The sequence below is a fragment of the Lepeophtheirus salmonis genome, chromosome 9 (genome assembly GCF_016086655.4).
Source record: "Lepeophtheirus salmonis chromosome 9, UVic_Lsal_1.4, whole genome shotgun sequence".
In the NCBI taxonomy this organism is placed as follows: domain Eukaryota; kingdom Metazoa; phylum Arthropoda; class Copepoda; order Siphonostomatoida; family Caligidae; genus Lepeophtheirus; species Lepeophtheirus salmonis.
In genome coordinates, this window is record NC_052139.2 from 1,661,967 (window position 1) to 1,677,652 (window position 15,686).

At 29.3% G+C, this 15,686-nt stretch overlaps 1 protein-coding gene across 1 annotated transcript in view; it reads left to right on the forward strand.

The window, feature by feature from the left end:
* LOC121124794 (kazal-type serine protease inhibitor domain-containing protein 1) overlaps positions 1–15,371 on the forward strand; it is a 141,211-nt gene extending 125,840 nt beyond the window's left edge. The window contains exon 3 of the mRNA XM_071890985.1: positions 13,516–15,371. Within this exon, the coding sequence (XP_071747086.1) occupies positions 13,516–13,764 (249 nt within the window). The 3' untranslated portion in view covers positions 13,765–15,371. The remainder of the gene's footprint in view (positions 1–13,515) is intronic.
* Positions 15,372–15,686: the final 315 nt, after the last annotated feature.

The following is a 15,686-nucleotide window of genomic DNA, read 5'->3' on the forward strand; positions in this document are numbered from 1 at the left end:
CGTACATACATTGATATGCATAATTTTTTATAATAAAATGAGATGACAAGAACTTGATTTATTTTTTTTGCAGAGTGACTTTTATGCGACAGAGCTATTTATCACTTGTATTCTTCCTTAGTTGATTTGATTAGATCAATCATTGTGCATACATGGATGGAATGGAATTTGCATGAAAATATTTCTTTCTATCCGTGACTAAACAAATTGATTTATATAAATCAAATGAATTTAATTCATAGTTGAGTGAAATCCTTTGAAAATACTTATCTGCAAACTTCACAAAAAAAAAAGAAGTTTATAAAAGAAGGATTTTTTTTGGTTTTTTTTAAATAGTTGTGAATGGGATTCTCATGATTATTTCCTGTATTTCTTCTTTCTCAGTGATTTTCTAACTTTAATGTTAATTAACTTTTTTGTTTACCTTGCAATTTTTGTTATATTCACACAAACAAAATATTTAAATTTTTTAATAAAGTTTTTTGTTCTTTGTAATAACGTTCGTATTATCTTTTGTTACCTATTCATAATTCAATGCTTTTCCCTTATTCTAAATTTATAAAAAATATAAGACTACTGACGAAATATTTCTTAATTTTTAGTATTTAATAATGTAGTGTGAGTCAATACAACAACATTTGATTATATAATATAGGGCTATATAGTAATATCTTAAGGGCATGCTATTTAGAATAAATGTTTTTACGTTGTCCTAATTGTGTATACATAAATCTTACAGAACTCATAATAACGTAACTCTATCACTAATATATCTAATGAGTAAATATATGAAAAGTTTCTCAATCGTTTTGGTCTTAAATTTAACAAAAATAATTTTTTGGTAGCCAGCTCTCGTTCATTAGTCTGCTATTTTTTTACTAAAATTATCAAAAAAAATTATTGTAATATATTAATCACTAAGCGGAGTAGCAAAGGAAGACTCCCCTGATCAATAGATGTAACAAGTAGTAGAGGATAGAAACTTTTTAATTCCACTATGGCACTTTTGGGTAATTAATTGAAGAAAGAAATATGAAAGATCTGGAAAACAGAAAAAAAGCTGGGAAGTATCAGAGGAAATATGTCATTTGTTGACTGGGATCATTGCGAATAACTAAGAACATTTTACTTCATTTTTAAGTAGCTTGAATTGAAGTATGACTTAAATTGTTTGGTTTTTGTTGTAAGGTCGAAAAAGATGTGTTCTTAATTTTTTTGTCAGATCGACATATTAGTGACTTTCATATGCGTATAATACTTATGGGCCATGTGCCTTACTGAAAAAACTCAGAACAGACTGAAATTATTACTGAATCAGTCTTAAATTAATATAATTACCATACTTTTTATTTAATGGAAGATAGTCACATATATCTCCAACAGAGAGGAACATTTCATGAAGAAACCATCTATTATGCTGCACAAAATGTACGACTGATCAGTCTCTAATAATAATAAAGAAATTATAAAATCAATATATTGACAATTGGCGATTTTAATTTATTTCTAAAGTGAATGGATACTAATATTTTGTTCCTTTAGTTTGCATTAAGAAGAATATCTCGTTCATTACTACTTACTGTATCCATCATGAGTTTGTATTTTCATCATATGTTCATTTTATGTAAAACTAGGTACCATAAAAAATATTGAGAATATATATTGACAGACCATTGGGGCAAATTAACCACTTCATGAAAACACAAGTTCAAAATTCACTTATCTAGGGAGATACAAAGGATTGAGCCCTTAATAATATAATGGAAATTTTATGGTGCAATGAAACTACTAAGCTTGCAATAACATTTCTGAAGTGGTCAATTAAGCTCTCTTTCAAACTAACCTTATACACAAACTGATAAACGTGGTTCTTTATATTCTGAATAATTCTATCAAAAGCAAATAGCCTTGACAAGATCCAAATCCAGAGGGACTCTACATTTTTTGAAGAAAAAAGGGACGAACATTCAAAAACGATATGGGACCCTATACTCTTAACCAAACAAAGTTATATTTAGTAAAGAGTAGCCTGGTATATTTACTTCACACCGACAGTATTTCACAATTAGTGGAGCTTTTGGAGTTATAATAATGTCTCGTGGACATTTGAATATTTTTAGATTATGAATTATTAAAAGTCGGCAAAATTCAGAAACGACCCAACTATTTTTTTTTATATTCAATGAGGTGTGGCAGTATGTATCTTGTTCATTAAACTAGTTATTTAAAAAAAACTCAAAATCACTTTTACAGCACTCTCTTTGTGAATAACATCAACCTATATTTTATGTGAAATAATATTGTAATTCAGGGAGTTTCGTTATTTTGCTGGAAGACGACGCTATTCTCTTTCACTTTGTTATTTACTTATCCCAGTTTGTAAAAACTCATATCTCATGGTTTTACTAATTAACTAATGGCAGATTACAAATTTTTTTAATACTCAAAGTTGGATTGGGTCTTCTGACTAATATACATTTTTATACAGGTTCTCATATGGCAAATAGGCAATTTTAGGAATATATAAAACTGCAACGTCGCGCAGTTCCTGTACAAAAAACTTTCTATGTGCACTGTTTAATTTATTAAAATGATCATTTTGATTAGCAAAATGGCTCTATCAGAATTATACTAAATATATATAAAATCTTTAAATTATAATGTTAAAAAGTGAGTCACTGCTAAAATAAAATATTCTGTGATAAATGTGAAAAAAATGTATGATGGATTTGATGTTGGAAATCCTTCTTTTATGAAACATTCTATTAGTTTTAATAAACAGAAATGATAAAATAACCATTTGTTTGGCAAAAGAAATAGTCAATGTACATTCTGGTTGATTCAGAAATATAGTAATATTCGTTTTAACATTATTAAATCGAGAGTGCAAGTAGTTGTGTACACAGATGGAAGGTCAATGTATTTTCCAGAGACAGCAGGGTCTTAATGAAAGCAGTTTAGTGGGGAAAATACTCTGGAATACGTCTTGTGAACTGAATGCAACTATGTGACAAGGCTTTTCCCCTATGGGGTTCAGAACAAGGGCAAACTCTTTCAATGAGAATTTGATAGAGATTCAAAAAATTATATAATTCTGGTATGATAAAAAAAATTAACGTTGTTACCCTGACATTTGAAGAATGTGACTGCAGGTGAACTTAGCTGCAATAACTTTTCAAAAGAATAGTATTAATAAGCTATGACAGGAATAAAATTTAGTGAAGCCCCTCTTGGTATATTTCAATAACATGTATAAGATGGAATTACTCAGACTTCGATCCTTATTTATACTATGAGTGAGTCCAACAAAGAATTACACTAATACTTACCCAACAAATCATGTGGGGCACTCGCTATCTCTCATAAGCAGCTTAGCTATCATAACGTTTAATAAAATAAACTGCTACTAGCTATGAAATAACATAAATAGAGACAAATCAAATTTTGCACCTAGCTATGATATAGACTGGAATTATTCCATGTTAATCATTTAGTCTACTTAGAGTCCAACTATATATTGTCTTCTCTTTAATAATAGAACAATAATGATGATATCTTTGGCTATTACAAATTGATGTTCAAATTACAATTGCAAAGAGAGTACAATATTCAAATTTCATATTTTTTATTATTTGATTAACAGTTAATCAAGCAGTAATGCAAGATAAACCACTCCGAAGGAAGTTTAACACAAAGAACATATTTGGTCAATTCTACATCCAAACACTTTGTTTAAAAATAATAACTGCAGTCTGTAAGAAAGACTTTTTACCTACGTTTGTCATAGTATTAATTTGAATTTACACATATATTGGACTTGTACGCGTCACATTGTCTTTGGAATGAACAATTGCTTACTAAAAAAACTTTAAAACTATAATTTAAAAACCAAGGCATTATTGTTTGCAAAATGAAAATTTTCTGTTGCTTAGAACGTTTCTTGTTTGTAGGTGATAAAATGAAAGGAATATATACATTTGTAAACACGTTAATAACTGTTGATCTCCTAAAATTGAATGTACAAAAAAGGTAAGCAAATCATCAAATTTTTATAGTACGTATCAAGAGAATATTTTTATGGAAACCCAAACTGATACTATCAAACATTATTCTTTAAAATGTGCAGCTTCTGTAGACACCATAGGCATCAATCTGGGCCTGAACGCTTTGCACACTATGAAAATGTATTCCTTATGAAGGGAGGCCTTCAGAAAATAAACAGTTCAGTGGGGGACTTTACAGGCCTTGTTATCCATGAACCCCAATGTTTGATAATCCTATGGTGAGTAGTCCATTGATAAGGGGGCTACAAAATAGAAGGCCATAAATTTGTGAGGGTTTTCTTGCCACAAATATGAACTATTATGAGCATATGCCCAGGTCTGAGTTTTGTCACCAACAGTTATCCCCTTCAAGATATTTGGCATCCAAAACAGCCTCTTGCATTACCTCCCTATACTATTCGGCTTCAATTTTAAAGATCACTCTAGTCATTATAGTCATAAAAGGTAATCGATACCAAAATATACAGTTCTCAAATCATACAGAAAAAAAATTGGAAACTTAATTAGTTACTATTAGATCTAACCAAAGTCAATGAGGAAATCGTTGAGACCATGGTATGCAATGAGAAAACAGGATGCAAAGTCTTCTATGAAGTACAAAAGATGTTTTCCAAAAAGATCAACGCTATACTCAGATAAGCTGGAGCCGAAAAGCCGTCAATAGGAATAGGAAAATTAATATCATGTAAAATATAAATATAGAAGACGTTTCGGATCGTGAAAAGAAATTCAAACTGGATCAAATCTTTCGAGATTCTGACCTAACATTTAGAACCAGATTAAAAATGAACAACATCAAAGACTTTTCTAAATCAAGGCTGCAATATAGTATGATTGAGAAAAAAAAGAAATAAAAATAAAAATGCAAAGTCTCTACCAAATTGAAGACCTCTTACTATTACTATTACTCTTACCTTTTACTCTTACTATGGAAACTGCCTTTACAAGATTTTTACATCAATTATTTTAAATCACATGAACAACGTCTTGGATAAAATTTTAGACAAATCTCTGTATAGTTTCTTAAAACATAAGCTAATGGACTGCATTCCTTTCACACTACGAACGTGTATAAAAAGTTACCAAGAGCTATCGTGAATGTCCGTGTATTTTGGAAAGGCCTATAATACTTTATCACATGAATAAATTATCAAAACGCTGTACAGAAAGGGTTTTGGAGACTATTCATTCGAATGGTTGGCGTAACTTTATCAAGAATAGAACAACCATAAGATTTGAAAAAAAAATGTAGTTATTTTTAGAAGGAAAGGGACGTCCGCCACTATTTCATTTATAAAGTGATCGGCGACCTAAACTTTTAGTTTTTTTGGTTTTTTTTAGTTTTATTGTACAAATTATTGCAATTAAGAATACAGTTTATAAAACAATTTCCATAATTGCTATTAACCCAACATCTATTACAAGTAGTAATGGCCTTATTGAACTCTAATTGGAGTGGTACAATTTTTTTACACCCACTGTCTACTGGCATTTTTTCTTCTAATGAATAGAGTACTGAATGATTACAGATTATAATAATGTGGAGCTTTTAAAAATCAATAGCCAATTGGTCAGTTTTAAATTTACACACCTCAAAAACAGGGGACGCATTATGAAAGCATTTAAAAATAATTCACAATAATTCTGTCAAGGTAATTTTTCATTGTGAGTGGACACTAATTCTGGTACATCCCGTATACTTGTTTTTAACATGTAAGAATACAAATGTCTCATGTATTTTAAATACTTTATACATATTTCCTTATGTTTTTCCATATTCTAAAGACTACTCCTGACTAAGGAAGAAGACAAAATGTATTACTAATGAATATTGAAAATACTTGTATCTATTCATGTACGTATCTATATATGTATGTATACTATAAAGGAAATCGATATTTCAGTATACATACAACCATTTACTGTTGTTCTTTGTTCCAAGACTAGTATATGTATATAAATGTTTATATTCGTAAAAAGAGATACAAATCGGATGAAAAAATAAAATTAAAATTATCTATCTTAATAAAGAATAAGAGTAGTTCATGATACCATATATATATATATATATATCTACATAGGAATAGTCAGTTAATTGAATTTCGAAATCATTTCTTTTCTTTTTTACCAAAAGCTCCCTGCATTGATTTTTCTTTATGTATGTATATAAATAGATTTTTGACATGAGGCATAATAACAAGAGATATTTCTGAAAGAGAAAATCAATATTGATTCTTTCATTAATATATTAAATACTAGCTATAGCATTCAGGATTTCCCGGATTAATTATACATCGGCTAAAATACATATTTTGCTTTAATAATCTAGAGGTTAACTCCACAAGTAATATCAATCTTATTTAGCGTTTTTCATGAGCAAACAAGATTGAAAGAATGATAACACTATCCAACGGCAAAAAATGTTATAAAGCCAGTATGTGCTCAGTTTAATAGAATTTGATCTCCCCGTTATAAATATGGGCTTATTTTTTCTCTGCTAGCCTTGTGATCTTCAGAAAAAGGCCATTTATATTTTGTTATTTTTGGCTATTTTTGAGGTTCAAGGCTATTTTCAGCCCTTTGTGTTGAAAATAAAGATAAATTATTTTAACATAGATTAAAGCCGAATATAGAAAAATTTTAAAACCATTTTTAAAATGTATATATCTTGCTTATATCCTCTGCTGCCCCTTGGTGTGGAAATAGAACTTTATATCCTCCCATTTGTCATCCTGCCCAGCTTGAAAAGATCTGCTATAATCTTATGACCAATTACCAGTCACTCCCCCGTAGCCCCAATCTTAATCTGATACATTATTATGTCTGAAGCTACCTTGAGGGATACACTAATAGACGTCTCCACACGACTAGGACAAGTCTGGTTGTCACCATCAAGAAGCACTTCAATCTATTCCAAGGGACCTCATAATAAAGGTTTCAGCTTCAGAGGCTGTAGCGAGACTGATGACAATTGCATCAAGGAAGCCTCAAGAACCATGATTGAAAATGACTCTGTTTTATCTTTAAAATAAAAGTATTAAAAATTACGGAGATTATGTTTGGTTTTTTTTGTAAATGCAATAGAGAGTACGAATTTTCATCTTTGATCCCTCCACATAAGAACCCAACAAAAAAAAACATACAGAAACGGTGCTTTTGTCAGGATTACCACGTTAATTTTTGCTTTCTTAATTTTTACATACCGGCAGATCGTATTTTACACAAGTCTTTTTATCCCCGCACTCTGATTTAGTACCAAAGTCTCTAGGGCCAATCTATATGTGAGACGGAGAGTAGTTTTCCAAATCTGTGAAGTAAATCCCCTTCTCCTGTTGATGAACCTCATTTCATAACTTTAGTTGTATAAAATATGACTTTAACGTGTACAAAATTATTTCCCAATAGGCAATTTAAAGATTTTTTTTTTATTTCCGACGCTGTATTCATTATTATTTATTATTGACAGCAGAAAATCTAATTTTAAAGTAATCATTTTTGCGCGTGCTCATGAATGACGAAGAGCAACACTCAAGATTAGTTCAGGAGTAATAAGTGCAAGTCTTTGTTGGAATCTGAGTAGAATTGAGTATCGCCAACGGAGTAATTACTGCATATATCCTTCAAAGATTTGTGTTTATTTCCGTGCTCTTATAGTTGTATTTAGCAGATATGATTATAAGTCATGACAGGTAAGCTGTATCCTTCAAAACATAATACAAAGTGTCTCGACTTCCTAGTCATTTTTCGGTTCCTTTTTTATACGTACCTGTAATGTTTAGAATTTACAACTCTCTCTCTCTCTATATATATATATGTAAATACACTTAAGTATTTATTTACTAGAATGTCATTACAAAAATCATTTTTCTTGATCCTAAGCAAATGTCCAACATTTATATTATAATCAGTCCAATATTAACAAACGAATATAAATGTATTTATTGACTTTTTTGTAACAAAAAATGTTTCTTTCTACGATCTTCTCCTAGAGTAAGAATTACTGCATACAAGGACTATTTTTTGATTAGAAGCAGACGGTTCTAGGAATATTGTCAATATATCATGAAAAAATTTATTCTAGTTGTTTTTTGTTTTTTATATTTAACGTAAAAATTGTGATAAAAAACGGTCTGGGGCATTGACACAATTCGAAGAGTCATTAAAATTAGCTTCTAACAAACAGGACTAGTAAAATATTTTAACCCACAAATACTATACTTTTATTATGGAGAACCATACTGAAATATGTATTATTGAAATGATTAAAGGTCTCATCAAAAAGTAAGATGACTTCGTATTTTTTGTAAAGTAAACATATTTATTCATGGATATTCATATTGTCTCTTTCAAAATGATCACCTTTTGATTTAATTCACATGTGTCAATGTTTTACCAACCCTTGAAGCACTTCTCGCTATACCCTTAAACTTTTCCAGCGATGCGGACTTTATATCATCAATCATTGCGAATCTTTGTCTTTTCATAGGTTTATTGTGTTTTAAAACCAGAAAAAGTAACATAGGGCCAACTTTGGTGAATATGGTGGCTATGGCATGATTATAGAGTTGTTTTTGGCCAAAAAAATATCACAGATAAATGAGTAGAGGCGTTATCGTTATGTGGCCCCCATTAATTGTTTTCCACAATTATTGACGTTTTCTTTGTATTGCTTCACACAAGCGGCACATAACTTCAAGATAATACTATTCAATGGGCGTTCGACCATATGGCAAGAACTCCTGATGCACTATGCCACGCTAGTCGAAAAAAAAACAAATGAGCAAAACTTTGATATTTGATCGATCTTGGCGTGCATTTTTTTTTGTCTTTTTTCTATCACTTGTTAAATCATCCTGAGCGTCGTTAGCAAAAAAAAATAATTCAAAAACAAAACATATTCATGGAGAAGTAAAATCAAAAGTGGTACGCGAATGAATACAGACGAAAATATGTTTATATAATGTGCTTATCTCGATATAAATATCTTCAAGAAGTATATTAGTAACTAAAAAAATTGGAATTGATATTATGTAGCTCCTTAATCTATAAAGATGAAACTTAATGACCGTGCAGTTGTATTTAGATCGATCTGTTTATTCATTATCATTATCCAAATCAAATGTGTTGTATTTGTAGATTTCGAATAGACAACAATAACATCCTTGATACGTAAGTGAACAGATTGATGATGAAGTGCATGTCTTTATCGTACCAGACTGGCAAGATGGCAGCTACGAGTGAATCCAAATTTGGATGATAGGTATGGCAAACATTCTTCTCCAAAATGCCCTAAACGGCAAAGTCCAGAGGGATTAAGTGAGGGCTGAAGGAGGGATAAATGGAGACAGGCAATATGTCTGTCATGTTGCTACTGCATAATTTTGTTTGTTTATGTCTGTATGGAGCTCAAATGGACTTATTGATGTTGTATGTAGTATAGATAGAGACGTAAACAGTTTTTTAAGTCTTATACCGGTGCTGAGGAGATCAAGTTCGCGTTGCCTTTTTTGTTCTTGCTCTAAATTGCTTACACTGAAAGATATTGAAATATAACAAATTTATTTATTAGAGTTTCACGGTTACATAGTTGCGTAAGGAAAACCTTGAAATTACATAAAAATAACAAGGATAAATGCTCATTAAATGCTTCTGCAAATTTTGGGTCATCACAATGCAAGGATTCATATGCAAAGATAGGACGGGTCTTTGAGCTGGATCCAAAGTACCTAGGTATGTTATAAGTAAATTTGTATTATCCTAAAATATACAAGATCCAAAAGGTCCAAACCGACCACAGCCTCAGAAAATGTGAATCCTTCAAATTTTTATTCACATGGTTTAGAAATATATAGTTAGGCTCATAATTAAAATATGTAAATCAATTAAGAAAATAGAGCGCATTTTTTTAGAAGATATCTTTATTGCTTATGGATAACATAAACAATGTTATATTATAATATGCTGTATGTTTATAAATTTTATTATTATCGACAATGAAGAAAATAAAAACTCTATATTTTATCCTTTAATTCTTATAAACTCGTTAAAAAACTGCTAAACTTATTTTTATGTATAAATATTTTATTTAATATGAATACAATTTCTAAGCTCCACAACCATATATATGTAAGAATATACTATGTTTGTATATTTTATGGATGAGTTAAGCCGTTAATATTAGATGATTAATGTGAAATTTAGATATAAAACATATATGGTGGGTCATTATTATTTATTGTATTGTTGATGCTTTAGGGTCTTAAAAATAAATTATATTTGAGCTTGTGTAGGCTTATGGACCTTATAACCATTTGTCATGATATTTCTTTTAGAAAATAATTCTAAGGAGGGTTGATCTTTCTAAGAAATAGGAGCATTTTTATATTGTGTTATTTTCTGTAGAAATAAATAATAATTAGAATGGTGGAGAAGAAAATTGGATTGTTTTAAAAGTGTTTTATATAACTTATAATTCCTTCTGGAAATCAGTTGATAAATGTTTAAAAGGGAAAATTTAATTATTTATCTTTTTTTATTATTCATTCCAGGAGAGGTGATAATAAAAACCTATAGCAGTCGACTTAGAGCTCGTATATATAAAGTATAAAAATGATCATATTTAGTAAAAGTAATAAATTTTTGATAATATTATTGAAGTTTTAGTAATAAACTATAAGTGCATCGAAGAAATCAACAAGATAATACTAAAATGTAAATGATTTAGTAACAAATATGTTTCATAAAAATTTAACAAAAAATCGCTTAAGGTCAGCCTCACTTTCCTGGCACAAGCATATAGCTAAAGAACAACAAAGAAAAGCCGATCAAAACTCGCATTGAAGAAATATATGTCTTCATAAAATATTAATGAAAAACTAAGGTACAATTTTAACCCTTATTTCGTCTTAGGGATCAAAATCATCTGTTTTCATCTTTAACCTACAAAAAAAAATTGACATTTTCAGATTTAAATTTTTTTGACTTTTACTAAATAAACCTAAACATTAAATAAAAGGAAAAAATCATTTTCTATCATTTAATTTTTACTGAAAATGGCTTGTGTTCAAAGATTTCCTACGAGTTATTTTTACCTGGGTATTGTCAATGATATTTTATAATATGAATAATTTAAAAAAATCATAAGTATTTATAGTAAACCACAAAGATTTATTAATATATGATTCTTATAAAGATCAAATATGATTATTTATATTAAGAGTAAGGGTACTCTTATTGTAGAATCATTGGATTTAGAACAACAAGAATATTTGAAACACAATATGTTAGTACATGAACGCTACCTAAAAGTAAATTGTAAAAGGATCTTTGATGAGCAAGAATCGCAAGATCACGAGTTTGAAGATAATTTTGAATACTTGACTAATCCTCATATGAAAATACATTTTTTTTCTTGAATTGTGACATTTTCGTGTAAAAAATGCTGAATTGAATTATCTTCATTTGCAAAAAAAAAATGAAATGAGGGTAGGAAATATACTCACAACACCCCAAAAATTACACCTGGACTAACAACTTATTATATAGGCCATACAAAGGACATTCTTTCAACATTTTACTGACCCAATTCCGGTACTTGTCAATTCCAATGCATCGCTACACACCTAATTTTTTCCCTGTTTACTCTGAATAAAAATGTAATAATTACGCTTGAACCTTCAGGGATTATCATCGCCCTGACGGAAGCTTAGGAAAAAAACTAAAGTAGATGAATAAATATAAGCATTAAGGGCTTTTATTTTTTTTAAATATCTACATGCATACATAAATTATAATATATATGTATACAGAAACGAATTTTTTCTCTATGGGAGAAAAAAAGTACTCTTTTTATGTGTCCAAAACAACCATAATGGGTGTGTTTTATGAGCAAAAGAAAAAAAAAGCAGAGGATTAATATGTATGTATATATGAGATTCAAGGAATGAACCTACAAATAGAAGCAAGACAAAGTTTCCTATATCATTAAACATAATTGTTTATTTCAAACATCAAGTTAAAAGATTTACAGAAAAAAATTTGATTTCAAAAATAAATACAAAGGTTGCAAATGTCAGAACTTAATACTTATACAACATATTACTTTACAAAATGGACTTTGAAATCGTCTTTATAAAGTCGTATTCAAGGTCTTTTCATGTATATTTATGTATTTACCTTCTTTTACTTCTTCTATTGTCCTTGAAAGAAAAAAATGAAGGAATCGACTTCATAGGACTTTTTCTTCTTTTTTTAGAAAGCACACACAGAGTCGATATAATTCCTTTTTTGTGCCCTTCTTTAAGCGCCTTTTTATGGTATTGGAACCCTTTTCTTTTCTATCTTTCCTTTCTTAAGAAACAAGGGAATATAAAGAATAAGAACTTTACAAATGTTTAGTAAAATTATTTATTCTTTTTTTATTCTACCTAGAAAATGAAACATCTCCTAGACAAGTTATTGATTATTTTGCACACTGTATCCTAATTTAAATGGTATGTGAGTAATCCAATCGTAACGTGACAGTTTGAGCGAATTTACGTGCAATCGATGCTGTATTAAGAAAAACGAATAGTTACAAAATTTATAAGCAGTCATCTTCTGTATTAATAGTTGAAATACGTCAAAAATGGAGGTACAAACCAAACGAATCGCATATCTTATCCCCCCCCATTCAACTGCAAATGAACTAAATGGCATTGTGAATTACTCTTTTGAGTCTGTCCCTAAGTTCAGAATGTGCATCACCTACAGTGAAAGCCTCTCCAACAAGATAAAACGTGGATGACACAAAAATATTTTAACTAAAGACTTTTTGACTATTGTGGTTTTTAAAATTGAAGTTAAATTGAAAATTGCCTCTTTCGATAAGGAGTGGATTGATATGTCCAATGACTACATTATCAAGGTGTGTGAGGCCTTTAGACCCAGACTGAAGGCCATGACAGCAGAAGAAGAAATATATTTTGAAAAATAATTGTTGATGTATAAAGTTTAATTATATAAAAAAATACATGTTGTTTTTGATGAATTTGAATTAAATATATCTAGAAAAACGAAACAATTTGCTTACGTACACTGTAAATACAAAATATATCTTTTGAACTATCCAAAAGAGAGTGATAATGACAACAACGAAAGGGCAAAATGCTTTTTTTTTGTTCTAGATTTATTCGGTGTCCTAAATGAAAGTTCCTTTCATAAATAAAATGTATGGTGTTTTTTTACCTTCCTCTATTTTTGTTCTTTCCTTTTCATCTTTTCTCCCTTTATGGTAATAAAAAAGTACTTGAATATCTATATAAATGTATTTTTTATTAATTTGAAGCTAGGAAATCAATGATTCTGTCATGAACGTTGAATTTTATGCATATAACAGCTCATGGAAGAATCATGAGCAGGGAGTACGTCAAATAACAAATATTCTAACGGATACTTTTTCTTTTCTTTTCAGACGGCCTCTTCCTCAGGCGATCCTCATGTTCATATTATAAAACAAGTGAAGCCCACTGACGAAGGACTCTATACATGCATCGCAGGGAATGTTTTAGGCCAAGCAACAGCCTCTGCGTATTTGGAAGTCAATTCTGGCCCAAGACTTTATTCTCAAATCCAAATATTAGGACTATCGCTTTTAATAGGGACTCTATTCCGAGGTGGTCACGCAGCCTTTCTGGAAGAGCATCAACATAGAGGAATTTAGTGAGAGATTTGACAACATGAAAAAAGCAACAAAAAAGACTTATAAATAACTAAAGATCTTCTTAAATTCAACACATGATCCCCAGAAAGTGAATCGTTATTCCAAAAGGATATGAATGTTTGAATTTTGAGGTTGAAGAAAATATTCGTGCATGGACATTACCAGAAAGAATATTACAATATTTTATTGTTTGGTATTGATCATCCACAAAATGGATAGTTTTTCAAAATATTTTGACATCTTCCTCTGTATACTCTCCTTGTCAAAATAAATGGGTGAAGATAAATGAATTTTATGAATAATTTTGAATGTGAAAGAGCATTTATTCTTTATTTCTGTATATGAATTGTACTACATACATGTATTTATCTACTAATTATTTTGTTTTTTGTCTTCTGTTTTTTTGGTTCATGGGTTTTTTAATAAATAATATATTCGGTGCTTTTTCAAATATTATAATCAACTCTTAATAAATAATAATTGACTGTTGATTTCAAATAAAACTGTAATAAAATATTAGACTTAATGTAACTATATATATTTTTTTCTTTTTTGATGTTTAATTGGTTTTTGTTTTTAGAATTAGTGTTGAAATAAAAGTGTCATAGTCGTTATTTTATGTTTGTCTGTCCCCCCCTCCCCCAAAAAAATATTTTATTAAATTCGTGCAGAAACATTTAATTTTGATTCAACACAGAAACTACACACACAACCATTCACTATGGGTGCTAAAAGTTATAATCTTTAAATAACCCCTTCTCCCTCTCATCTCTCCCTTTCTACAACCAGCATGCTCGAAGGCTAATTTCCTTTTATTTTTCATTCCAATTTACCTGTCAACTATACTTAAATAATGTTTACAAGTTGTAACTGTACAAGGAAACTATACAAATTTTAAATTCTTTACCTGCAAATGCTTTTTTTATTATGAAATTAGTCATTCAAATTACCAAATTTTAATAAATACTGTCATTTCATTTTGATCTACCCAAATAACATGGTTATAATGTATTTGTGATACATAACTCCGGGCATTTGAACACTATTTATATATTAGTGACTTATATTAAACTACTCAAAAATTACATCATTAATATATCAATCATCTATCAAATAGAAAATTATTGCCATTTTCTTATCCAAATTTTAAGGTAAATTTTTCAACTTTTGTTTGGAGGTCGTACTTTGAAAAAACATTTTTTAATGACAAAATTAGTCATTCGAAACAACAACTATACATTGATACTATTATTTTATTTTGGCGAATTCAAATAGCATGGTTATTATTTATTTGAGTTACATAATTGTGGGCATTTGAACAATATAATGTGCAACAAAACCGTTATATTTTGGTAATTGATATAAAAAAGTTACGCCATTAATATATCGATCATCCATGGAACATACAATTATTGCTTTATCTACATACAAATAAGTAATTAGATCCTTCATTTCATTTATTGGCTCGAATTTGTACAATTTGATTATACAAGTTGCAACATGTACCCAACCTATACATACATAATATTATTATTTAAACTTTGACTACTTTTTTTTTGCCTTCGGACCATTTGAACTGAAATATATTTATGGAGAAACAAAATAAATTAATTATAAAAAATCAGCTGCTGCTATTACTACGTAATTTATTATTAATATTAGCAAATCATGAAGCAATGCTTCAAACTTCTTATTACTTTTGCAGTTTTAACTCTTTGAAAGTTTTTTTTCTTCTTTTAGACTATTCAGCATAGGTGCTAATTGATATATATATTTATAAATATATATAATTATACGTGTAAATACATAAATGTCTCTCTCTTGCAATATCTATCTTTACATATAATAAATATACTTTTGTTTTTCTATAGTGCTCTATTTGTTTAATATTTTCTCGAAATAAAAGCATTTTGGAAAATCAG